Here is a 24614-nt window from a genome sequence, read left to right as displayed (position 1 = left end):
GAACTAACTTCCCCCGATACTTCTGACTAACTTAGTGGTGAATGGAAGACAAGGCACTTTTTGGAGAAAAAAATATCATTCTCTATTAAATTTTATTTGTACATAAATTGTGCAACAGGAGTATCTCCATCTGAAAACACATGAAAAATCATCTCTGAAAGGCCACCAAATCATCTGCTTCAACACCACCTTTGTTGCATACACTCAGAATTGCCTTGCTGTGTTCTCACTAACCATTGTACAGTACTTTACATTGTGCCCAACGGAGTCCAGCTGCAGCAAAGATTCAGCTATTAAAATTGACTATTATAGTGCTTGTGCCACCTGTTCAAAATCTGAATCAGCGCAAATAGAGATTGCAAAAATGTCTGGCTGTAAAAACAAGAAGCACCAAGAAAACTGTATTTTAAGCTTAAGGCATGGTCAGTTTACAGTATTATTGTTGAGCATATCTGTTTAAAGCAATTAGGAGAACTCCAAAAAGAAAATATTAAATGAACAATAGGTGGAGTTATCCTTTGTGTTATATTAGGAACCTTTTCCCTTTGATGATGTAGAGTTACTCAATAAGAACAAGCTTACTCAATGACAGAACAGCAGTAAAAGTAAACGTATCTTTAGTGTCTGCGAGGGAACAAGGAATGTATCCTAATAAACATACATGAGCATTTATATAGACCAGCATTGGTATCATGTTGTTTCGGGAAACCAAATATTATGTGGACATGTGTGCACCTTCCACAGATCAAGCATCCAATCCAAATGAAGAGACCCAAATACAAATGTAGACTTCACCAGTATCTGATGAGTGTGCTTACCTCTAATACATTAATGTATTGACTTTCGATGTGCATTTGAATAACTTATGAGAATAATGTTAGCACATGTTGCCTTCTCCAGTATTCTTTGATGAGGATGTCAAGATGCTGACCAATGGATAACATCAATTAACACTTTTCAATGTGAAATATTTGCCAAAATTCTGTGTACATGAAAATTATCTTATTTGCTCATGCACATTTCCCAATGGAATTTCAAATAGGCAGGCACTGTGACATTGTTGGGAAATCTTGAATCGTGTACTAGCTCAAGTGTTACAATCATGACATTTTAATTTGATATTAGCTTCTAATTTCTTGGTTGTTGATTATGAACTCTCGACATATGTTTTAAGACAGCAGCAGGTTCAAAGACTCTGCCAGAAGGGCACACAAAGCCTACAGGTGTGCTTTATATAGTTATGAATGCAGTAATCACACTCAGAGCATCAAGGAGTGGTCAGTTTTCTTCTATGAGGGTCAAGTCCAGTTCTGTGCAGTCTCTTTCAAAAAACATATTTTGCCCTTCATCTATTGAAGTCCTTTTTCTTTCATCTTCTTCCTCTTCTTCACTTTCACTCAGTGGCCCAATGCTGGCTCGTCCCAGGAACTCTGCAGAGGAGAAGGATGAGCGCTGCTCTGCATGGGAAGACACTGGAACTATGCAGCCACCAGTACCACAAACTGGGTTCTTGTGATTACCAATCTAAAAACAGGAGAAATAAGTTTCATAATTATCAAGTCACAATTCATCAGACTCAAGCACTTTCTTAGTCTATAATGTTATTATATTTTTAACTGTTATCCAATTGTTCTTTGGTGAATTGACAATTGTTTAAACCTTGGAGTACTAGGAGATCTAGGAGGGCCAGCAAGTCAATATACCGTTCTTTTTTGTAGCTAACCTACTTTAAGTATGTATAGGGTGGTTCACCTTGGGGATGGGATGTAATATAGAAATGGAAAAATAAATGTCCACATTGTCAAAGGAAGTCTGCATTTAAAGATGTTGTCAAGAGAGCCTTTGCATGGGTTAAAGTCAGGCTAGAACTGTGTGCAGTAGGTGTGGTGGTGATAGGTCCCCTTTAAGTTGTGATTTTCATCATGAAAAATGCACTTTGTGATGTATTTTATACATAAATATGTGTCCCCGGTGTGTCAGGGAACTCACGCAGCGTCAGAAAAATAAAAATCCTCTCTTTTCCTCCGTACCCAAATCTCTAAAAACGGGGGTACAACGGAGCTGATCCAGATTTGGGTCCGATATGACGTAATATCGGAAATGTTGACCCACGGCACTATTAGAAACAATGACCCGACTGTTTTGGACGTAATATGGTCGGTGTTTACATTAGCATCGCCAACCCTCAGAGCTAACCTGTACTGGAGAGCATGTGTGTGAAGAAGCTGGATATTAAAAAAAGGAACTCACCTTGTGGTATAACCGGCAAGAAAAAGCCTTTGAGCTCCATACTGTTTCCGAAATAATCCATGATATGGCGTTTCATCACGGCAGTATTTAGTTTAGACAGTAGCTGCCGGGTCCCGCATGAGATCAGCCCCCTCCTTTTTTATATATCTGAGACCTATGCTATTGCCTAAAAATAGCATGATCGGTGCACTTTAAGACACTCGTGAAGTTCATTTTCTCACAGATTCGGTCAAATTGCCTGCACCAAAAAACCCATGCCAACTGCAATGATGAGATCAAGAAAGATTTATGAAAACAGATCTGGAGGCCCAACATAGGCACAAGGCATACTGTATCTTCCCTACTCCATTCACTAAGTCTATCAATATGAGAATATTAACCAAACGACCTACCTTGACAGCCCATTAGAATCTTTGCTCACCTGTGTCATCTTGCTGAAGTCAAGGCCTGGCCTGGGGCAGGGCAGAACATCTGGGTCATGGCGCCTCTTCAAGCGAGGTTTCCGCATGTCGCAGGGCTGTGAGTGGCATCGTGGCAGAGCTGGGTGTAGGTCGCGCCTAGAGGAGGAGGGTGTGCTGCAGGCTGAAGTGGGAGATGGAGAGAGGGCTGGGTGTTCTATGCCAGAACAGCCATATGTCAGAGCAGAAGCAGGAAAGGGCTGGGGGGGCAGGAGCACCACCGAGGCATCCAGAATGTGCACAGGGGAGAGAGAGAAGCGGCGCTGCAGCACTGAGTGAGAAACCAGAGGGGCCGGTGAGGAGGAGCAGGAGGAAGGAGTAACAAAGGAGGCAGAACAGGCTCCTTTCAGTTTGTCACAGGGGTCCCATGAGAAGCTCCATGGTAGTGGGGAGTCAGAGGACAGTGATAAGCTAAAGAAGGTAGGGCTAGAAGATGAGTGTAGGGAGGAAGTGGGGAAAGAAGGACTGGGACCACAAAGTGGCAAAGAGCTGGCTCCAGAGCTTGAACTATTTGCTCCTCCGCATTGGCAGCCACGATTGACTGGGGTCCAAACCTTGGATGCTCTAGGATGCCAGGTGGAACGACACCGCGACAGGTCCTCTGGAACAGAGAGGGACCGGCAGTGGCGTTTTGAAGGTGGTGGTGGGGGTGGTGGTGAGCTTTGGAAAGCTTTGTCTGTAAAAGAAACCTCTGGTCTCTGGAGAAGTTCTCCGGAGTCTAGTCGACAGGAATCATCCAGAGAGTTGGCTTTGGAGGATAGTTGTGTAGCAGAGCCGATTTCTGAAAATGTCAAAATATAGCCATGAGACAATTTTCCTCATCAAAAGATTCATAATATTGCACTTAATTCAATGAACTTGCCTTGGGAGGATCTACAAGCACTCCAGGAGACAGTGGGACTGGAGCCCACTGCAGGTAGTGACTGAAACAGAAATATAACTTAAATACTAAAACCAAAAGTGCATTAATGAAAAAAGGTACTTTTTGTCTCAAACTTACCACATTCACATTGAATGAGAAAGCCTTGTAATAAGGCTCTTCCAAACTCTGCTTACGGAGCTGCTCTGTGATAAGCGTCACCATATTTGTAGCTACAATCCAGGGATAGACATGGAGATTATAAGGAGATTGACTGAGGGCAGTGGAAATCGTATGCGTCAGGATGCTGGCGTGGTTTGTGGTGTCCCCTCCACACCTCAACCAGCCAGACTGACCAGCTTTCTCACTGTGCCACCGTCATTTTAATGCCACCTAGAGGGACAAATGAGAAGGGATCCTTATGAAATGATGTCAATGATTAACTGAAACTGGTCAAACACATTGCAAAGACAGCACTTTGTTGAACAGTAGCATATCAATTGCATGACAGATTAATCATGCCTCAGAAGAGTGCAAAATCTGCTAATGTGGACTTTCCCCCAACATGTTATAACTGTGCTAGTACAGAATATACCAGATGTAGAAAACCAGAACACCTGAAACAATGTGTTCAAAGTAATGACCAGATATTTCTTTACAAGACCCAGCCTGGGATATACATGCTGCCTAAACCACACGAGTCAGAAGTTTAACTGTGGGGTTTTCTCTGGAAGTTTTTCCTTGTATGATGTGAGGGTCAAAGGACAGAGGGTTTCGTGTTGTCATACTGATATTCTGTACACACTGTGAAGACCACTGAGACAAATGTAACATTTGTGATATTGGGCTATATAAATAAACATTGATTGATTGATTTATGTTCAAAGGGAGAGAGAGCACACGTGGACATGAGGAGACCCAGGACAAAGAAACACTTCACATTCCCTTAGGCAGAGTGAATATGGTTGGCTATGATAGGGACTACAGACATAGACTAGGATGCCCAAAGTTAAAACCAGTGGGGAGATACAATGGCATTCAAAGTCAGTTGGGTTTAATAAAACACAAATAACAATTATTGTGAAGTAGGAGGAACGGGGGATGGAAAGAGGAGAAATAAAGGGATGGGGTGGGGGAAGTGTGTGAAAAATGAATGGGGTTAGGGTTTTGGAGAATGCCATAATATCTTTGCAGGGGGGACAAAAGAACAGTGAACAGGTATCAATGGCTTATATTACCAAGGCAAAGCCAAAACAGTGTGATGTACCAAGGAGGTAAAGGGCAACAACACCTGTGTGTCCATTTCAAATCACATAGTCTTTTGACATGTACTTTCCCATCCAAATAGCACATAGGTAGTAGCCTTTAGGCTCTAATGGTTACTCAATCTACAAACATCACTGAAGATTAACCTACACTGTCCCTTTCCAGCAGATCTGCGCCAGGCACAAACATGTACATATCAAACTGAAACTAAAAGAGAAAGCAAAAATCTAAACTTGTATGCGCTGTATTAAAATGTAACATGGCCTTTAGGCCTTTGCACTGCTCTTTGAAAGTTCAAAGCACCCATAATGTTGACCAAAGCTAATACTGACATCCAAACCCGACACATGATGAAACATAATATTTAACAGTATCAACTTTAAAAAGTTGAGTCGTTAATCTGAAATAAAACGTCAAACTCATTGAAGAGACTTAGTTGCAGCACTTGCTGTTGGCAGTTAGATGTGGCCTCCAGGGCCCTTCTCCTTGTGGCAAACATAGTGCTACTATGCTAACCTAGTTCCACATGCCAGAAGACATGCTACTTCGCCTGCACAGGGCACACAGGCTAAACATCATCATGTAGCAGCTACTACTGTTAAAAAGCACCCGACACACTCATTTTGCTCATAAACGGATAAGTCCATTGCTGTCAATCACCCGCTGATTTAAATCTTTGACATAACTTTACAATATTGGTAACACACTTACCGTTGCTCATAAATAATGATATATTATATTCAAAAGACGACGACTAGTTATACACACACCTATCACAACACACTATTAATAAGACTCTAGGTAAGGTTAATTTAGGGGTCTGGGCCTATATACATGTTCTGTCTTTACTCATTTGAAAACGAACACATAAGTTTAAGACAGTGTTGCGTAGCTTGCCTGTCTACAAATCACAACGATTATGTTAGCCAATTAAAAGCCTATCACTTTGTTCACAACATTAGCTGTAGGACAACTGTTTGTCATTGACAATGTAGGACTTGGATATATTTATATTTACTGGCTAAATCTGATAACGACTTATGCTGGTGAGCAGATAGTAAGCTAGCTCAGCAACACGATGCAGCCCGTGCAACACTATAAGTGTTAGCTGTTAGCTTGCTGATAACAAACGTTACTAGTGTTAGTGCATTCGGTCTGCGACAAGCTCATCGCTTGTCATTATACACGAATCTAGCGATGATTCGTTTGAATATACCATAACAAGGTGTGATTATACACCAAGCGGTTGTGTCGATGGTGTACAAGTAAATAAGTTCTAGCATTAGCTTGGTTACGTAGTCTGTTTGCAGCTAGCATGCTACAGCTGTCCTGATGTATTACCTGCGTTCAGTGGTTCCTTAGCAACCGAAGCTGCACACAGTGCACCGGATAGAGAGACGTTTAGCAGAGTATTTATAGCGGCTGGACCGTACCAATGCAGAGGTATTTTTAATACACTGATTTGAAAGACATCCTTCTAGGAAACTCAGCAATTGTCATATAACGCTTACTTTTTCAAAATGACAGTTTTGTCAGGTGTTCAAAACCGTAACTACATTTTTAGCAACACATTGCATTTAATGTGTGAGTCCCTTTCCGGTTGAGAGACCCACACAGTTGGGCCCCTCTAAATAAAGTGACAGCTTAAAAAACTGACCAAACAATGTTTTAGCGATTAAATAAATGTATTTTTGTTTCTGATAAATATATATTTATACAAAACCAACATATTTAATAAAGCCTACACATCATTTCGACACATACACGTTGGAATGCTTAGTGTGGTAAATACAATTCTACTATGACGCATGCGTGGTAAGGACTTCTGGTAAAAAAAAACATAACTGCTCTTGTTGACGGCTATTGCAAAACTGTATGTTCCTGGTGAGTCTTTGACCTACAGAGAATATGGCACTAGGAAAACTCAGGAAAGAGGAAACTCTCGTTCTGCGGAAGAAGTTAATCGGGTAGGTCGAAGTCAAACTAGTGATGTTACGTATTGTGCCGAGGCTTCGGAGCGTGTGTCGAGTAATCCCCGAAGCTTTTTGTGAAGCATGTATCGAGGCTTGTATAGTTTTGGGCCAGTGACGTCATCGATGACAAACGAAGCCTCGCTGCCTGTCGATACCACGTGACTGCTTCAGGAAGCGACTCAGATCGGTTGCACCGTTGAACCCATGGATGGTTGAACCACAGTGCTGATATTACCCATGCTATGGATGTATTTATAAGAACCATATTAACCCTCCTGTACCCGGGCCCGGTGACACGATGGAATTAAGAGAGCTCAGACCCTCACTTATATAGAGGTCGGAACATGTCATAAGTATAAATAGATACAAGCATACATAAATGTAGGAATAAAAACATGAATAAATATGTTGCAGTGTTTTCAGGGAGCTTTAGTGTGTGTGCTGTGGCTCAGCTGGAAAGCAGTTGACTCATGACCGCAGGGTCCCTGGTTCAACGACTGAACAATACCTATTTTTTGTTGTTTATAAAAGCTACAGCTAAATGAGATAATGTAGTTAATAAATGTATTCTTTGATATGGTGTAGCCTTTCTCAGGCTACAACATGGTTACGTTTAAGAATATTATTAAGGAATACAAATCCCTCTTTGCAATGTTTACCAGCCTCCTTAGGATTTTCAATCACAATCATTCAACTGGAATAAAAACAATATTGTTAACATGAAAATATGATTTTATGTTCGTTGTTTAGAGTTATTCTAAGGCTTTACTCATTGGGAACTCGGTATGAGATAGAGCACTCTGTTGAGATGTCTAATCTGCCTGTTTACACACTTTGACCAACAGGGGGGTTTGTGTCCAAATGAAGCCCATGATGAAGCCTCATGAGATGAACCCTTTTGCGAACCAATTAGCTCGAAAGCTTCAAAGCTTCATAAGGCTTCATCTCGCCATCACTAAGTCAAACTGTTGTTCTTCATGGCTGACATATGCCTACTAGTCAGGGTGTGCTGCTAAGCAGTGCGTGCAAGAAAGTTACTGACACGTCCTTTTTTCTTCGATTACAGGCAGTCATGCAGACTATTCTATTCAGAAGACCCTGTGAAAATAGTAAAAGCAAGAGGTCAATTTCTATTCGATGAAAATGGCAAGCGCTATCTGGACTGCATCAGCAACGTTCAACATGGTAAAGCGTTTATTATTCAAGGCATAGTCCATTTATTGCCTTCACAAAACACAGCACACTTCACTCTTGTGTGTCTACTTAAAGCATTAGTCAAATACACTGTGTCCTTTTGTATTGTAGCTTATCTCTTCAACATTGGGTGGAAATATTACTTTCAACTTAAGTTTTCAGTTTCTTTCTTTTACCAAATGTGCTTTACTTTTATTGTTGTTCTTTTATGTTTTGTTGTAAGTAAGAATGTGTTGTGCGTTTACTACTTAGCACAATAATTCCCTCTGGATTAATAAAGGTTTTTTTGTAATATCCTATTGTATTATTTTAGTGGGCCATTGTCACCCAAGCATTACAAAAGCTGCATCAGCACAAATGGACCTCCTGAACACAAATGCTCGATTCCTGCACGACAACATAGTGATGTATGCCGCACGCCTGGCTGCCACCCTGCCTGAGAAACTGTGTGTGTTCTACTTTGTTAACTCCGGGTAAGTAATAACCTCCAACTCGGACACATTGGTATTTCTTAAGTAACATATCAGTTATATAACATCTGTTCTGCTGACAGTTCAGAGGCCAATGATCTTGCCCTACGCTTAGCACATCAGTACACCCAACATGAGGATGTAATTGTGCTTGACCAGTAAGTTTATTCAGTTCTATCCCACATTCACCCTCTGACTGAACACTTGTTTACCAATTACAAATGAACTCTCTTTTTATACCAGTGCATACCATGGGCATCTAATGTCCCTCATCGACATTAGTCCTTACAAGTTCCGGAAACTGGCAGGACAAAAAGAATGGGTTCATGTGGTGTGTACATTTATATGACCATCATTACAAAAAACTGCTGACCAACAGTGGATAGCTTAAACAATGTGTTTAATCCTCCTAGGCACCCTTACCAGACACCTACAGAGGCCTTTACAGAGAGGATCACCCCAACCCCGGCCAAGCATACGCTGATACAGTAAAAGACCTAATAGAGGAGGTGCACAGGGATGGCCGTAAGGTACATTTTAACACATTTTCGGTGCAGCCTTAATAACACTTTTTGTTATGCAGATAATCATGACCTATGCATGACATTTATATACATGTTCCCAATAGATCTCGGCCTTCTTTGCTGAGTCATTGCCAAGTGTTGGAGGACAAATAATCTTACCCCAAGGATACTCCACTAAAGTTGCAGAGTGAGTGGTGTTCACTCTTTTTTTATTTTCAGTTTTTCTCAGCCACATGTACATAGAAGTAACACAGTGGATTTCCTACAGATATGTGCGATCAGCTGGTGGAGTGTTTGTGGCAGACGAGGTGCAGACAGGCTTTGGACGTGTGGGAAGTCACTTCTGGGCTTTCCAGCTGCAGGGGCAGGGTTTTTGTCCCGACATAGTGACCATGGGTAAACCAATGGGCAATGGGCATCCCCTGGCATGTGTGGCAACCACTGTAGAGATAGCTGGAGCTTTCACAGCCAACGGAGTGGAGTACTTCAATACGGTGAATATGCACTTAGTCAACACAATAATATACGAATACATTTATCTTAAAGTTTTATTTAGTTTTTTTCCAACTGTATGCTGCCAGGATGCATTTTAATAACTAAAATTATATATAAATATCAAGACATTTTTATTATAATGTTATAAGTCTCTTAACTCTTGGCAGCTATGTTCATCACTGACTACTGCTTGAGTACTGTTGTTTACAAGTGTTTTTTTATACACCACTATGCTGCTGCACAGAACAGATAATATAAACAAAATTCCTCAATCTGTTTTTAAGCAAAAATAAAAATGGTACTTTAGAAATTGGTTGAGCTTCCTTTTGTTTAGCATGCATATATCAAGATTCAAATATTTGTTTTGGTTCTAACTTCATGCAGTTCGGAGGGAATCCAGTGTCCTGTGCAATTGGCCTGGCAGTACTTGATGTGATAGAGGAAGAGGACCTAAAAGGAAATGCCACCAGGGTGGGAGCACATCTCAAAGATTTGCTTATAAAGCTACAACCACGACATCAAATAATTGGAGATGTCAGGTAAGGATCTGATGACTACTGCACTCATGTTCTTCAAACTACAAACAAAACATCAATTCATATAATTAATTATTTCTCCAGCCTATATGGCCAATTGTGGGAATCTGGACTCCTTTCATTAAAATTCAAGGAACAATTGAAGGCTGTGAAAAATGACAGCTGTAACTTAATCTGAACATATATCTGTTGAAAGCTTTGAGCTTCCTTGTAAAAAATGATATTTAATGTATCTCTCGTTTATATAAGGTTATTGTCCAGGGACCTAAATGGGACATCATATGGTTTAATGATGAGAAGGGTCACAAATGACGACAATCATGGGTTCCTAAGTGACAACCCCCCACCTGTCAAATCAATAAAAATAAATATGTATTTATTTTAACAGAGGTGTGGGGCTGTTCGTGGGTCTAGAGCTGGTTACAGACAGAGAGCAGAGGACTCCTGCCACAGAAACAGCAGCGTTGGTGGTGAAGAGGTTCAACACTTGAGTGCAATACATGTTTATAATGTTAAACAACTTGTTCTTCCTTCGATACAGTCTGGGCAGAGCAGTCATTAATGATGTCCCTTTTCTATTAGGTTAAAAGAGGAGGATAACATCTGTGTCAGTACAGATGGTCCCTGGGAAAGTGTCATTAAGTTCAAACCACCAATGTGTTTCAGTATGGATGACGCAGAACTGACAGTAAAATGTATTGACCGCATCCTCACAGGTTGGTTACACTATCATATTTTGTCTACACTCGTTACTACAGGATTGTTTGCCTATATTTATGTTGTTTTCGCTCATTTTAAAGAACTCTGAAGACCAAACTTTTATTTAAATGTTGTATAACCTCTTCAATTTGTTTTGTTCTCACAGACATGGAAGCCAGTGGCATTTAAACTGCAAAAGGAAGACATCTATGGTTTGTTAAACCTGTAGAAAAACTTTTAATTGCATCAGACATTGTCAGATGGTCACATTCATAACATTCAGAGGTAGAGATGTGAATGTCTATACTTCCAGTAGAACAAGTTCATTCACTTCACTTAGAACATGTTGCCGTTTTCCCTTTTAACACTGAAAAATGTTTACATTTAAGTGTCAAAGCTTAGCAATATGGCAAATCAAAGTGGGACAGTCATTTAAATGGTATCTGGAGCCAGGAAAGTGTATTATAGTTAATATTTGTTTCCCTTTTTCTCCCCCCAGATGTCCAGTGCCTTTTTAAGGCATAGGCATCACTTCAGTCAACCGAGATGAAAACTACCAAATTTAAAACGGATGCCAGCTGAACCATTAGCCCGTCTGGCAAAAATTAACTAATAAAAGGCTTTCCACCCAATCCTGACTAATTTTTGTTCTATCAACAATTGCGATATTTAAAATATCAGTCCCAGTTAGCAATACTGATCAGCAACATGTTCTCAATACACATATGGTTGAGATAAGCACTTACCAGATCACTATCATTAACTTCTGTTCACATTTATAAAATGCTAAAGTACTGCAGTTTTACATAAAGTGGAGTGGGAATTAACCAGCCAGTTTGCTGCAGGTAGTGAAGCTCTCTCCCACATCTTTCCAAAGAGGCATCCGTAGAGATGTTAACATTACCCAAGACAAAACAAGCCATTTAACAGTACAAAACATTTAACATTAACTTTACAAATAATAACAAAAGGATCCATGTGTAATATAAACCAAAAGTTTATTTCTACCAATTTGCCCAATACACTAGAGGAATGAGTATCCAGTGAGAGAGGGAGTACCCTCTTACATTAACAGGCTTGCGTTCAGTTGAATAACACTAGTAAAGCCACTTAAAATTGCAGACATGATGGGGGAAGAATCTCCATAAAAGCCAAAAGAAAAAAAGATGCTGGTTGTCTTCGTCTACTAGACCATCTGAAAACATTCACTTGACACTCTTACAATGAACCCTTTGATTAGTTTAAATCCCTTATTGTTGCCTCATCCCACATCTGAAGCCATGCAACTTGCATCCAACATTCAGCATGGGAAAAAATAACTAAAGATCTAGAAACACCAAAAGAAAAAAAAGAAAGAAAAACAATTTTGTTTTATTTGTGAGCTTTAAAAGCTCTTGCTCCTGCTCATCTGCAAATCCAGTAGACATGTAAAAATACAACCATACAATACATTAGATTCAAAAAGGTACCAAAAAGTACAGTAAAAATAACACTTCCATCACTGGAAATGTAAATGGACACAAAACAATATAAAATAAAAAGTGGAAAAGTGACATTTGCTTCCCAGTTCCTCACTTGATCTGTACAAATGGAGCATGAGTCCAAATTTCTGCCAACTCCAAAGGAAAAGCCAGAGCCCATGTTGGTTGTGGTCAGACCATGGATCTCTTTCTTATTTACTTTAGACCTTAAGAGAAAAACACGGTGCTTAACGTTACTGAGAATAAACCAAATATGGCATGCAGTTACACAAAGACAGACAGGTGCATGAATGAGTTTTGACAGGTCAGTGAATGGACAGACACACTTTGGGGGGGAGGGGGCACGACCGCTAGCTATTACACCTAGCACCCTGGTGAAAGGTGACGGTCCTTATTCCTGTTCTCAACCACCACCAACTCAACCCTTAGTGATCAAGTAGTAGAGATGCATCTTAAGATGGCTGACAGGTGGAATGAATCCATCTTTAATGGTAACAGACCCCACAACACAGTCTACCCTAACCCCACCACAATGCTTGAATGGATTTAGAGTAGATGGAGATCTTTGGGGTCAAAAAGGCACCAATGGTTACAGCTATGTTCTCATACTACCACGGATGATGCAAAAATGCATACCTGCACTACGTGTGATCAGTATGGCTTGTAGCTACTCTGGTGGCCTCCACGTCTTGGAGTTTTCCCATAGCTTGTATTGCCCTGGTCTGGAGGACAAGAGAAAAAGGGACTGAGTTCTTCTGTACAACAAGGAGGACCAAGAAAATAAAGTTTCTCTCATTCTTTTTTCGTTCCCGGGGGGCACTTATCGCTTACTGTAATCGTAGCCACCCCCATAGCCGTAATAACCAGTAGAGTAGTCATAGTTGCCGTAGCCGCCATATCCGCCATAGCCTTGCTGTCCATATCCGCCGTAGTTCTGGTTGTATCCCTGGTTCCAGTAGTTGTTGTAACCTTGATTCCAGTTCTGTCCCTGACCTAAAAGACACAGGTGAGGGCTTTGTCACAACTCTACATACATGACCCAACAAGTTACTTTGCATTTAAAGTATACAAATAGGATTCTTACCTCCACGGCCCCTGCCGCCGCGTCCTCCTCCTCCTCCTCCTCCTCCACCACCACCACCACCACCGTATGCACGAGCACCATACTGCTGCTGCTGGTAGACTTCTTTGGGCTGGGCTATTTTAATTTCACACTGGAACACCACACAAGAGCACATTATATTGCAGTGTGATTTTGCCTTTGATTTTTATACCCCGAAACACCAGACCCCATTTCACATGTGTGCAGAATGTGTGGTATGCCATTACCTTGCTTCCACCGACATTGTGGTATTTCTTCTCCATAACCTTCTTGACAGGAATCTCATCTTTATATGTGATGAATACGAACCCCCTCCTCTTTTCTGTCTTTGGATCTTGTGGAAGCTCAATGGTTTCAACCTACACAACAGGAAAACAGACTTTGAAGCAGCCAATATCGTAAGCATTCGACTTCCTAATAAACTGAAATTCCTTTGAATACCGTACCTCTCCGAAGGTCCCAAAGTACTCCTGAATGACTTCCTTAGCCGTGTCAGGGTTAAGGCCTCCAACAAAGATTTTCTTGACTGGATCCTTCTTCATGGCCATGGCCTTCTTGGGGTCGATCACTCGGCCATCTAGCCTGTGCTCCTTCTGTTCAAGAACCTAAAAAACCCAACTAAATATTAAAACAAAGTGTCTCTTTTGTAACCATAAAGTCACTTTCGGGTTTATTGCTTTCTCACTCACCTTTTCTACACTGGCTGCTTCTTTAAAGAGAATGAAGCCGAATCCTCTTGACCGGCCTGTCTGCTGGTCCATCTTTATGGTGCAGTCTGTCACCTCACCAAATTTAGTGAAGTAATCTTTAAGATCCTTCTTGCTCGTTTCCCAGCTGAGACCTCCAACAAACATTTTCCTGAACACAGAGGGGGCAGAAAGGGACATGTTAAGCATTAAAGGCAGCCATGTTACTGCAACTTTATATATGGCAGAGGGGGTGGTGTTGGGCACGAAGGGGGGTATAAATGTACACACTGTTCCAGAACATATGTTGACCCAATGACATGGGAAAGAAGGCTACAGCTGCTGTAGCTCAGTCAATTTACATCATTAATTCAATTTAGTGAAAATCGTTCGGAAAAAACAAATCAGATGCCACATATCAATAGCTTCATTAGAGCCAATGCATGCTAGATTTGATCCCTGCTGGAGCGCCCATCCCCCCCTCCGCTCTGCATATGGCGCCAACAAAGGCCGGTTGAACAAAGAAACATGACTAAACCATGAAAGCTTATTATAAATGTCGGTTTCACAAAATATTCACGACATACTGTTTTTCAACTCACCCTGCATCCTCCTCGCCTTTGCTGGCGTCGATTTGGCCGCCCTCTGTGCCACCGTTTTGTGAATTCCCGTCGGCGTCGGGCCCTGCGCCCTCTACCTCCTCTCCGCAGTCATTCACAGCGCTCTCTTCGTTACCTTCCTCGGTGTTTTCCGCTCCGTTAAAATCATCTTCGACTTCGTGTCCGTTTTCCGATGTTTCCATATACTGCTGCTCTATCTCAGACATTTTGCAATACAATACCTAAAGCCAAAAAAAATGCATCAAGTTAGACTAAATCACGGTGATTATATAATCCCAAATGCCGTACATGCCTCGCCATTTACATGGTGCCAATGCATGCATTTCCCACCATTTTGGCCGGCACGATCGCGTTTCATACATTCATGAAGACTCGCAATTGTTGCAGAGCGCCAGAAAATGGCAACATAGTAACGATTACTTGCACAACAAAGTAATCCGACAGCATGGACAATAATACAACTAAAGATTAGAAATAGTGTAACCATCTGCTTCGTGCTGATAAAGCAAGCCTGGACTGTACAACTCAAATTCGCAGTTACGTAACGCAAAGGCCGTGCTAGTCGCATAAGAGGCCTACATTTCCCATTAATTAGAGATATTTAAACTACATCCACCAGAATAACAATCATAAGACTAAAACAATCAGATTACTTACGTGGCAATATAATGAAAAGAACAACGCTAAATAAGTAGGAAAAGCAGCTTACTGGTAACACAACCGGAGAGCTCTCTTCAAGATGGATTCTCCCACACGACAACTCGTGGTTGGTTTTCTAAAACCGGCAGAAAAAAAAGCAATTTCTGCGAAGAAGCCATCTGATTGGATGAACCCAGCTGTCGTTCAAGGCGCGTACCAATAACATACACGTTCTTTTCTTTTCATAGAAGATGTCCACGCCTTTAACACTCAGGAAGAAACTCCGAGTACATTTTCTGCGTCTGATAAAAGGGAGTTTCTCGGCATTTCAAACAATATGAATCGCTGAAACTACTGTTGTATTGAATAAAGTTTCAAAGCGGTATATTCTTAAAATTGTATTGACTTGCACTACTTATCATTCAGAATCCGGAAAATGGTAGTCAAATGCAACAGTAGATAGATCCATGGTCGTGAAAATGAATGGGCGGTGTGTGGAAGAAAATATCCAAAACGTAGCTTAGATGTTGTAGAAATAAACATTACTTTAAGATAAAGAACACTAATGAAATACTATATACGCAATAATGCTGTCATCATACTTTTTATTGTGAACATGGACACATATAGGCTAAAGGTGACTTCTTACAGTAACTCCTGTACAAGTTGTGAAACATGACATGGGTTGGGCAAAATAACGGAAAAAAAGACCAAGTTAGCAGTAAACACGAATTTGCTAAGTTTATTCTTTAAGTGGCATGTCGTGTCTTCTAATGGAAAATGTACTTTATATATCCTCCACCCATTTTTTTTTTTTATCAAACAATCGGCAGCCCTCTAAACAATGAACTATAGAACAGCATACATAGGCAGCCACCCTCATGGTTATATAATGCAGACCTTATTTCCTGGTCAAATCGCATTTACAGACTGGTGTATACATCAAGCCATGTCCCAATTATAAATATAGCTGTTTTCAATATATATTCTTTGATTGGTGAATAACTAAAATAAGAAAGAATAAAGAATTTCCATAATAAATCTGTTGGCTAACCATCACTATAATGCTGATTTTAAAACTAAAGTCATCTACTTTGTTCATACAGTAACACATTTGTTCGACCACCTTATGCTTTTACATGTTCTTTATAAGCAGTAGTACTATTTCAATATTATCATTTGTGTTTGTGAGAAAGTTCCAGAAGATCAGCATGAGATGAAGCTGATGGTTAACGCAGGTAGACAAGAACATATTGTGTTGAACGTACGTTTCTACTTTATTAATGTTATCATCTTATCACACGTCACAAATTCAGTGCCATCATTAACACCAAATCAAATACAACATTTGTATCTCCCTGGCAAAAATGGGGGTGCTTTGTTAAAAAATACACAAAGCGGAGATATTTGATTTATTGAATTATGAGGACCAGTTGTTGGTGTTTCTGTCTCATCCTGCTGACTTCAGGTTTCGAACAAAGTGACATGCTTTAAAAAAAAAACTAAACGGATGAGTGTACTGAACTGATTAGTGTGTTTAAAAATTAACTGTTGGAAATTATGTATGTGCCCCTCTTTCACTCTCATACGGCTTCTTCCACAATAGCTCCATCACATATTTGAGGCTTGTTTGGGTTGTTGTTTATCAGCCAGTCAGCAAGCCAAATCTGTTGAAGACGGAGGATAATGGAGTAAGATGTTTCAGGGCGTTAAACAGCAGCAGACAACACAGTAAAAGCAATACATACGTGACTAATTATTGACTGTATGTCGCTACTGACTATAGAATACTTACACATGGGCTGTGTGGCTTCTGCTTGCAGAGCTCAGTGAGTCCACGTAGCAGAGTTGGGTTTACATGCCTGCTCAGGTATTCTTCTGTGGCTTGTTTTGAAGAAAAAGGCTCAATTACAGCTGAAGAGAGAGAACATGAGGGATACACAATTGTAAGTGTTCAATACTACATTTGTACATCCACAGCACATTCTCTGGTTGTGTGTTACTTACAATTTTGAAACATGAATTTGATCTCTCTTTCAGCTGCATGAAATGACCCGCTGCCATGGAGAGCATTTTTAAGGTCAGAAGTGCCATATATTGCTCGGAGGCTGTGGGGAGAAGACATACAATTAATATGAAGATCTCTGCCAGGGTTGTCAAGACTGCAAACCTGTACCCCTCTTCATTAGGTTAAAACATGAATCATGCTACCAAGTCATATGACCCACATTCAAGAGGAATAATGTATGAATATGAATGAAATTGTGTCAGCCTTTGTTTCTAAGCAGACATTGGAAGCAGTAGCATGATTTTGGTAAAGATTACAATCCTGGTAAGTGTGTCCATCTCACTTTTCAGTCAGCCTTTAAGGCTGTGATTCAGTCACCATTGTAAAACATGATATAAATAATGTGAAAGGAATATAGGCCTACAACAAAACACAAGACAGAATCAAAAGCAATTTCAGAGACTGACCACCCTGGATGAGTTTCTCTGGCCTTGGTGCTGTTGACAGGCCCTAAGATGGACCTCCAGTGGGCGATGGCATTGTGCCGGGCGAGAGACATGGCAATGATCGGACCAGAGCTCATGAAGGCAGTCAAGCTGGGAAAGAAGAGCTTTCCATATTGGTCTGCGTAGAAGTCACTGCATTGCTCTGGACTTAGCTGCATCTTCCTCTTCTGCAATATAATTTAAATATTGGAAATTTTCAATGAAATAATTTTGGATTTTTGAGTACAGCATTTATCCTAATAAGGGTTGACAGTCTAATAATTCACTGTTCTAAATTGCTATTTAATATTCAAAACAGTGGTGAAAGAGTCTACTTAGCTCCACTTAAGTAAAAGTACAAATACCATGGTTTAAAAACACTGGGAAGTAAATGTCCTGAGTGTTGAACATGGTTAAATAAGTAAAAGATGATAATAATCAGAAATGTGTATTTATTTATTTATCCAAAGTACTCATTATGTAGGATGACTCCTAAGTGTTTGTGTGGTGGATATATTTAAGATCATTTGTGTTTTGGTACATCAATGTGAAGCCAATTTCAGATACTTTGCAAACAACTGGGTGCAGTCGCTGTATCATATATTGTTTTGTTATGTTAAACTGTAACTATGCTAAGATAATTAAGTGGTGTAAAAAACAACATTCTTACTGTAGTGTAGTAGAGTAAAAAGTAGCATGAAATTGAGCTAAGTACAAGTGTCAAACGTGGACTTTAGTAGAGTAGGCCTAATACGTAAACAGACTACTACTTGAGCACTTCCAGTTCACCCCGTTAACAAATTGTGACCATGAACTATACAGAGCAGGACACTGTTGGAGCTCTCTGGTGGACAAAATATATACTGATCTGGTGTCCTAAAATATCGTTTGCATTATTTTCTGTAATTTCATTTCACATACTGTATCTGATAACAAAAAGTCTAGGCAAATATAATATGTTTTGTACATAGTTTACATACGTTCGTATTAGAACTAGTAAGTATACCAATGCATTTTCCGAGACATTACCAACCTGCAGGATAATGAAGCCAGATTTCAGGATAATGTCTTCAATCTCCTCACATTTGTGGACGGCATCTGGTTTTATAAGGGCCAGAGTTCTTTCCACGTAGACTCGAGGATCGTCCATCTTCCCCTGGACGCTACACAAACATCTGTAGCCTCTAGCTAATAAAGTTACGATATTTTACGTGAGGCCCTTCAACTAAACTCTTGAGTTACCGAGAATTTAATATTAGTAACATGAAGTATCATTTAACATTAGGTGTTGCTGTTTGACCAAAGTATTTTTAGATTTTAAAAAAAGTCCAGAAGAACCAAAATCTCACTTGCCTTTCGTTCGTGGTGCATTTGGGTTGCTAGGATACCAACACTAACCTACGGCAAGCCGAGCGGTTTAATCAACTCGTCTAAAACCGAATAGCATAATTTAGTCAATATGAATTCGCCTTATGCATTCAAGAAGTAAATATGTAATACTCCAAGTATTCATGTGGTAAACTATTTTGGTAGGTTACATTTATCCAAAAAAGCAAATATTAGGTGTCTTACTTTATGTTTACAACATGGCTTTACTTTTCCTTGATCAAACTTGACCGGCGTACTACAATAGGCCTACCATATTCACTGCAAGGAAATGCCACATTTGCTACGAACGGTATACAAAGTATTGAAATCTAGTAAAGAGATTATTTGGGCAAGTATACACCAATACATATTTGAATTTTAAGATCATTTGCAAAGTGCAAGTCAGGAGTTTTGAAAAATAGATTGTGTTCTTATTTTTTTTTATACACTGCATTTATGAAAGTCACAATTCATTAGTTCTAGTTTCTGACATTTCTTCATGCTACATTCATTATTTAAGTTCATGGGGCTGCTGTTTCCGAAAAGATAAAGTTTTACATCCTTAGACTAGAACTAATTTTCAGCACGTGATTGGCCAATTTTAAAATGTCTAGAGCAGCCGAGATAACACTTCAGATAGTGTATTAAGCTTAAGCGTTCTGTTGGCAATAAACATCTTATTTTATTAAGCATAATCATTTAAAGACAAGTTTTGAAACCAAGATGGCACACATTCTTTTCAAACAGTCTTTTATTCAAAGTGGCTTCGACAAAAAGTTCTTATCGAGTTCCAATTGTGACCTGCCACACTCTGATCAGGTTGTCGGTGTAACCAGCAAACAGGGTCTGTGAAGAAAAAGGGATAGCAAAACATTGAATAAAACCAATTGATTCTGAAATACTTTAGAAAACTTTTTAAAATAGTGTTTTAAGTTCCCTTCATAATTGCAGGGTTGTCTTCATGCGACATCAGAGTAAAAAGTGAATAGTTATAATCACATGGGAGTAAACACCAGAACCTGCCATTAGTGAGAGCCACTAACAGACAAATAGACACGAGTGCCAGAAAGGTGCTACAGAGCGAGTGTTGTACCTGTCCATCAGCAGACCATGCCAGGCAAGTACACTGTGGGGGTTCAGCCTTGCTGTTGGTGCTGATCACTTCCTGTCTCAGCTCATCCACAATGATCTTGCCCTCCAGATCCTTGAAAAGAAAAACAGGAAGAGAAATGAGTAACGGCTCAAAAGTAACAACCAATAAAGGAGAAGTTAATGCATCAAATTACACAATGCACACATTTGTCCAGAATAGAGCTCAGAAACAGCCTCTTTATCATCAAATAATACAGTTGGCATTGGAAGTTTCATCACCGCCTGTCACTTTTAATAAGGGACCATATACTGCTACTAAGGATGAAATCTTTTACCCAGATCTTGATACTGGGGCCAGTGGCGGCACACAGCCAGTAACGGTTGGGGCTGAAGCAGAGGGCGTTGATGGTGTCTCCGCTGTCCAGGGTGTAGAGGTGCTTGCCCTCATTCAGGTCCCAGAGCATGGCTTGGCCGTCCTACAAGAAAAGATAATAGATACAACAACCAAATTTATAAATGTTGTAGATTACTAGGATATTTAAATACATAACAGCTTAAGTTTTGCATATTTATCTTTAGCATGAACACAATGATCTTTTTACCTGCAGGTAACACTCAGAAACAGCCTCTTTATCATCAATGTTAAACAGATACTTTTGATGTTTTCATCACTGCTGAAACCGGCAGGTGCACTGAATGGTGCTTCAGTTGATTTTAAATTGCTCGAGATATGTGGTAACTCAAGTTGGGGCAGTCTAGAATTGAAAAGTTGATTTCTTACCCTTCCACCGGATGCGCACAGGGAGCCATCAGGAGACACAGTCACTGTGTTCAGGAAGCCAGTGTGGCCGATGTGGTTGGTCTTCAGCTTGCAGTTGGCCAGGTTCCATACCTAGGAGCAAAGGATAGAAAGACTGCATCACAACAATGGCAGTATAAAGATCATCAAAAATATTTTCGAGTTTGCTCAACCAAAGCATTCCCATTAGAGGTGGTCAGGTAATTCATGACACTTTTTCCAAATTATTGAGCCAACAAACTACTCTAGGTTTGTTGTTTTTAACCACAGTTGCAAGATAACTTAAGGCAAGTACTTGGCGGCAATGGCTGTTTATCAACTACTTTCAGCGTTAGTGTTTCTAGTTCCCCTCATATTTGCAGGTATGCAATCATTGGATATCAGAATTAAATGTGAATGTTTATAATCACTGGGGATGAAACACTAACACACTGTTCTTATGGTGTAGTTCATTGTCAGATCTTAGGTGCAAATTCTTCCAAATTATCTGTCCACACAACCTAGCTCTGGTTTGAATGCAAGGGTAGTGGAAAAAAGAGAAAATAAACATACCTTGACCATCTTGTCCCAGCCGCAGGAGACAATGATGGGGTTGCTGCTGTTGGGGGAGAAGCGCACGCATGACACCCACTCAGAGTGGCCCTCATCCTGCAAATAGAAGAGTCGCATAATATAATGTCAGTCACACAGCGGGCTCTTTCAGAAAGAAAGATAGTTGAGAAAATTGTGACTGAGTGAGCAACACTTTCCCATTAACTTGAGGAAACGAAAGTGCAGTTTGTCTTTTCACATTTGTCCAGATCAGAGCTCAGAAACAGCCTCTTTATCATCAAATAATACAGTTGGCATTGGAAGTTTCATCATCGCCCTTTGAACTGTCACTTTCAATAAAGGGACCATATACTGCTACTAAGGATGACATATTTTACCCAAATCTTGACACTGGGGCCAGTGGCGGCACACAGCCAGTAACAGTTGGGGCAGTTTGTCTTTTCAACTAGTAGGGGCTGCATCGTTTCAACTTATTCAAATTAGAAGTAGGCCCTTCATTTGTAGCCTAATCAACTGAAATCTAGTTTCACTGATAGAAGAAGCCTGAGCGGAAAATGTACCTGGATGGTGTACTTGCACACTCCAAGAGTGTTCCACAGCTTGATGGTCTTGTCCCGGGAGCCAGACACAATCTGACGGTTATCCGCAGAAAAGGCCACGCTCAACACATCCTTGGTGTGTCCAACAAATTGGCGGGTGGTGTTGCCGCTGAGGAAACATCACAGCAAACATATTAGAACTAAAAATGTTGCATATTTAAGAAAGACGCACAAAGTATTAGACAATATTTCAGGGCAAAACTATTCAGAGATTAACATTAGCAAAAACAGATGCAAGAACTTGGCGGCAATGGCTGTTTATCAACTACTTTCAGCATTAGTGTTTCTAGTTCCCCTCATATTTGCAGGTATGCAATCATTGATATCAGAGTTAAATGTGAATGTTTATAATCACTGGGGATGAAACACTAACACTGTTCTTATGGTGTAGTTCATTGTAAGATCTTAGGTGCAAATTCTTCCAAAGTATCTGTCCACACAACTTAGTTTTGGTTTGAATAGTAAAAGGAATGAATTGATGCGAAAAAATAGTTCAAATTAACATTTTGACACAAAGCACTTGTGATTCCTTATGCCAAGCTTCGCCAACATAGGTTAGGAGTTTTAATAAATCTACTTGTCACATGGTTTGATTACCATGGCTTTGAAAGGGGTAATTTAGAAACATAAAAAACTAGCTCTGCTTCCTTAACGGTTATAAACAAAGAATTTCATGCAGAAAGGAACCTGCTTTTCAGTTCAACTTTCACCTGGACACAGAAAGAAACCATCCACAGTAAGCAGTTTAACACTATCAACACCCCCAAAAACACGTTTCAGTCCCTGCACTCACTTGGTCAGATCCCACAGGCGGAGGCTGCCATCCCAGGCACCGGACAGGGCAAACTGTCCATCTGAGGAGATGACCACATCACTTACAAAGTGAGAGTGGCCCAACAAGGAGCGCTGGGGGATGCCATAGTTGGTTTCATCACGGGTCAGCTTCCACATGATGATGGACTTGTCTGTAAAACAAACAAATGATATACTTTAACCCAGTTTTCATAGTGCAACAGCTGATATTGACATTACCATAAAGTGTTAGCATTGTGCAAATGACTTTACAATGCAAGCTGTCAAACATTTACTAAACAGTTGGCAGACTCTACGAAGGTTAGGAGCCGGTTTTGGAAGATTCACACATTTGAGTATGTATCGACACTTGGGTGTGTTATTACACGTGTCGCAGATGTAAATGTAGGCTGGTTTACAGATGACGCTAGGTGGTGTTAGCTAGTTCGGCTAACCGGCGTATTTCTATGTAGAGACGATATTGTTAAGGTAAAATAAAGCTCCCGAACATTGCGTGCATTAGTGGCTGTTCAAGTATTTTTCATGTGTCACTCACGGTTATTTTTTCCTTTTTCGTACGTTACAGCGGTAAGTCAACTTGCTGGCTAATGCTAACCTAGCCATGTTGGCAAAGCTGGCGGGGGAAGCCTCACCTCGGGACGCCGACAGAATCATGTCGGGATACTGGGGCGTCGTGGCAATCTGGGTGACCCATCCACTGTGCCCCTTAAGGGTACCCCTCACTGTCATCTGCTCGGTCATTTTGGCGAGTTTCGATGGTGCCTTTTACAAGGATGGAATCGGATTTCTCTGAGGTCCACAAAAACCTAGGTCCTCATCGCATCTGGGCACAGAGGAAAAGGAAGCTCAGACCCGGATCCAAAAACTATGAGGGGTGAGAATCGCGCAAAGGATTCTGGGATATGTGTACTTTATACTTTTTCCGGTCACAATGACTACAAAAAAAGTAGTGGAAAGCTCCCCCTATCTTTCGTTTTAACAACACGGGTTTCTTTTTTATTTATATTATATTATATACACCATTTTTGTTATTAATGCATTGTTAGATACCAGATGTATGTGGCTAAATGTAACCCATTAGGGAAATAATTCCTATTAAAATGCAAAAGCAATTTAATATCCTTTATATAGTTTGATATTCGTCTACAATATAAATATATAACAATCCCATGAGGGTTAATGAATATACTTTTTCCATCAACTTAATAGTTATAAAACATTGCAGCACAATTTAAAACGTACTATTATTTAAGATAACATCTAAAACATGAAATTCAGAGATGCTGTAAACAATTTAAATGGAGGCCTTTGTTCCATTGTCCCTTCCTCATCAACTGCAAACAATCCTCCTCACATGTTATTTAGTCTTACGAAACAATGAGCTCATTCAAATGTTACAATGGAGGACAGATGACAATGATTTGTGTAACTGTATTTAGTTTGATACAATTTGTTGACAAAAGTGGACGCTTCATTGGCATAATGGGTAACACACCAATATCTGTCCTCCTTATGGTTTTAAGAAACACATTTAGAGAGAGGAAACTTTCCACTAGAGATATTATAAGTTACCGAAATGCTGTTTGAATGTGATGCTTCCACAGGGTGTCAGTGTTTAACAGCAACCGTAAAATTGGAATTGATCA

The 24614-nt window shown here is 40.2% G+C and overlaps 5 protein-coding genes across 8 annotated transcripts; 1 reads left to right on the top strand and 4 right to left on the bottom strand.

Annotated features, from left to right (window-relative positions):
• Positions 1-73: 73 nt before the first annotated feature.
• LOC117454085 (protein FAM53C-like) lies at positions 74-6253 on the bottom strand. Its single transcript, XM_034093167.1, has 5 exons — positions 6175-6253; positions 3709-3960; positions 3571-3631; positions 2672-3489; positions 74-1524 (listed from the first exon to the last, which is right to left on the bottom strand). The coding sequence occupies exons 2-5, from the start codon at positions 3790-3792 to the stop codon at positions 1279-1281; spliced, it is 1209 nt and encodes a 402-aa protein (XP_033949058.1). The 5' UTR covers positions 3793-3960; positions 6175-6253; the 3' UTR covers positions 74-1278.
• Positions 6254-6656: 403 nt separating this feature from the next.
• phykpl (5-phosphohydroxy-L-lysine phospho-lyase) lies at positions 6657-11356 on the top strand. The gene is made up of 13 exons (XM_034092177.2): positions 6657-6800; positions 7873-7991; positions 8314-8473; positions 8554-8628; positions 8714-8801; positions 8884-9000; positions 9099-9181; positions 9263-9488; positions 9874-10028; positions 10414-10503; positions 10608-10741; positions 10891-10936; positions 11224-11356. Exons 1-12 carry the CDS (start codon positions 6742-6744, stop codon positions 10911-10913), a joined length of 1329 nt encoding a protein of 442 aa, XP_033948068.1. The 5' UTR covers positions 6657-6741; the 3' UTR covers positions 10914-10936; positions 11224-11356.
• A 349-nt stretch (positions 11357-11705) lies between these two features.
• hnrnpaba (heterogeneous nuclear ribonucleoprotein A/Ba) lies at positions 11706-15418 on the bottom strand. Of its 4 annotated transcripts, XM_034092180.1 has the most exons (9): positions 15323-15418; positions 14596-14834; positions 13997-14165; positions 13754-13912; positions 13535-13666; positions 13290-13419; positions 13037-13198; positions 12842-12927; positions 11706-12411 (listed from the first exon to the last, which is right to left on the bottom strand). In XM_034092180.1, exons 2-8 carry the CDS (start codon positions 14817-14819, stop codon positions 12857-12859), a joined length of 1047 nt encoding a protein of 348 aa, XP_033948071.1. In that variant the 5' UTR covers positions 14820-14834; positions 15323-15418; the 3' UTR covers positions 11706-12411; positions 12842-12856. The 4 variants fall into 4 exon arrangements, with proteins under 4 accessions (XP_033948071.1, XP_033948069.1, XP_033948072.1 ...); XM_034092178.1 differs by having other exon boundaries at positions 11706-12927; XM_034092181.1 differs by lacking the exon at positions 12842-12927.
• Positions 15419-16650: 1232 nt separating this feature from the next.
• nme5 (NME/NM23 family member 5) lies at positions 16651-19124 on the bottom strand. The gene is made up of 5 exons (XM_034093207.2): positions 18779-19124; positions 17728-17933; positions 17260-17360; positions 17048-17166; positions 16651-16919 (listed from the first exon to the last, which is right to left on the bottom strand). The coding sequence occupies exons 1-5, from the start codon at positions 18893-18895 to the stop codon at positions 16836-16838; spliced, it is 627 nt and encodes a 208-aa protein (XP_033949098.1). The 5' UTR covers positions 18896-19124; the 3' UTR covers positions 16651-16835.
• A 722-nt stretch (positions 19125-19846) lies between these two features.
• Positions 19847-23824, bottom strand: rack1 (receptor for activated C kinase 1). Its single transcript, XM_034093393.2, has 8 exons — positions 23601-23824; positions 22949-23120; positions 22117-22264; positions 21557-21652; positions 20987-21097; positions 20541-20681; positions 20207-20317; positions 19847-19959 (listed from the first exon to the last, which is right to left on the bottom strand). The coding sequence occupies exons 1-8, from the start codon at positions 23707-23709 to the stop codon at positions 19894-19896; spliced, it is 954 nt and encodes a 317-aa protein (XP_033949284.1). The 5' UTR covers positions 23710-23824; the 3' UTR covers positions 19847-19893.
• Positions 23825-24614: the final 790 nt, after the last annotated feature.

The sequence above is a fragment of the Pseudochaenichthys georgianus genome, chromosome 10 (genome assembly GCF_902827115.2).
Source record: "Pseudochaenichthys georgianus chromosome 10, fPseGeo1.2, whole genome shotgun sequence".
Lineage (NCBI taxonomy): Eukaryota > Metazoa > Chordata > Actinopteri > Perciformes > Channichthyidae > Pseudochaenichthys > Pseudochaenichthys georgianus.
This window is presented reverse-complemented; position numbering and strand designations above follow the sequence as displayed.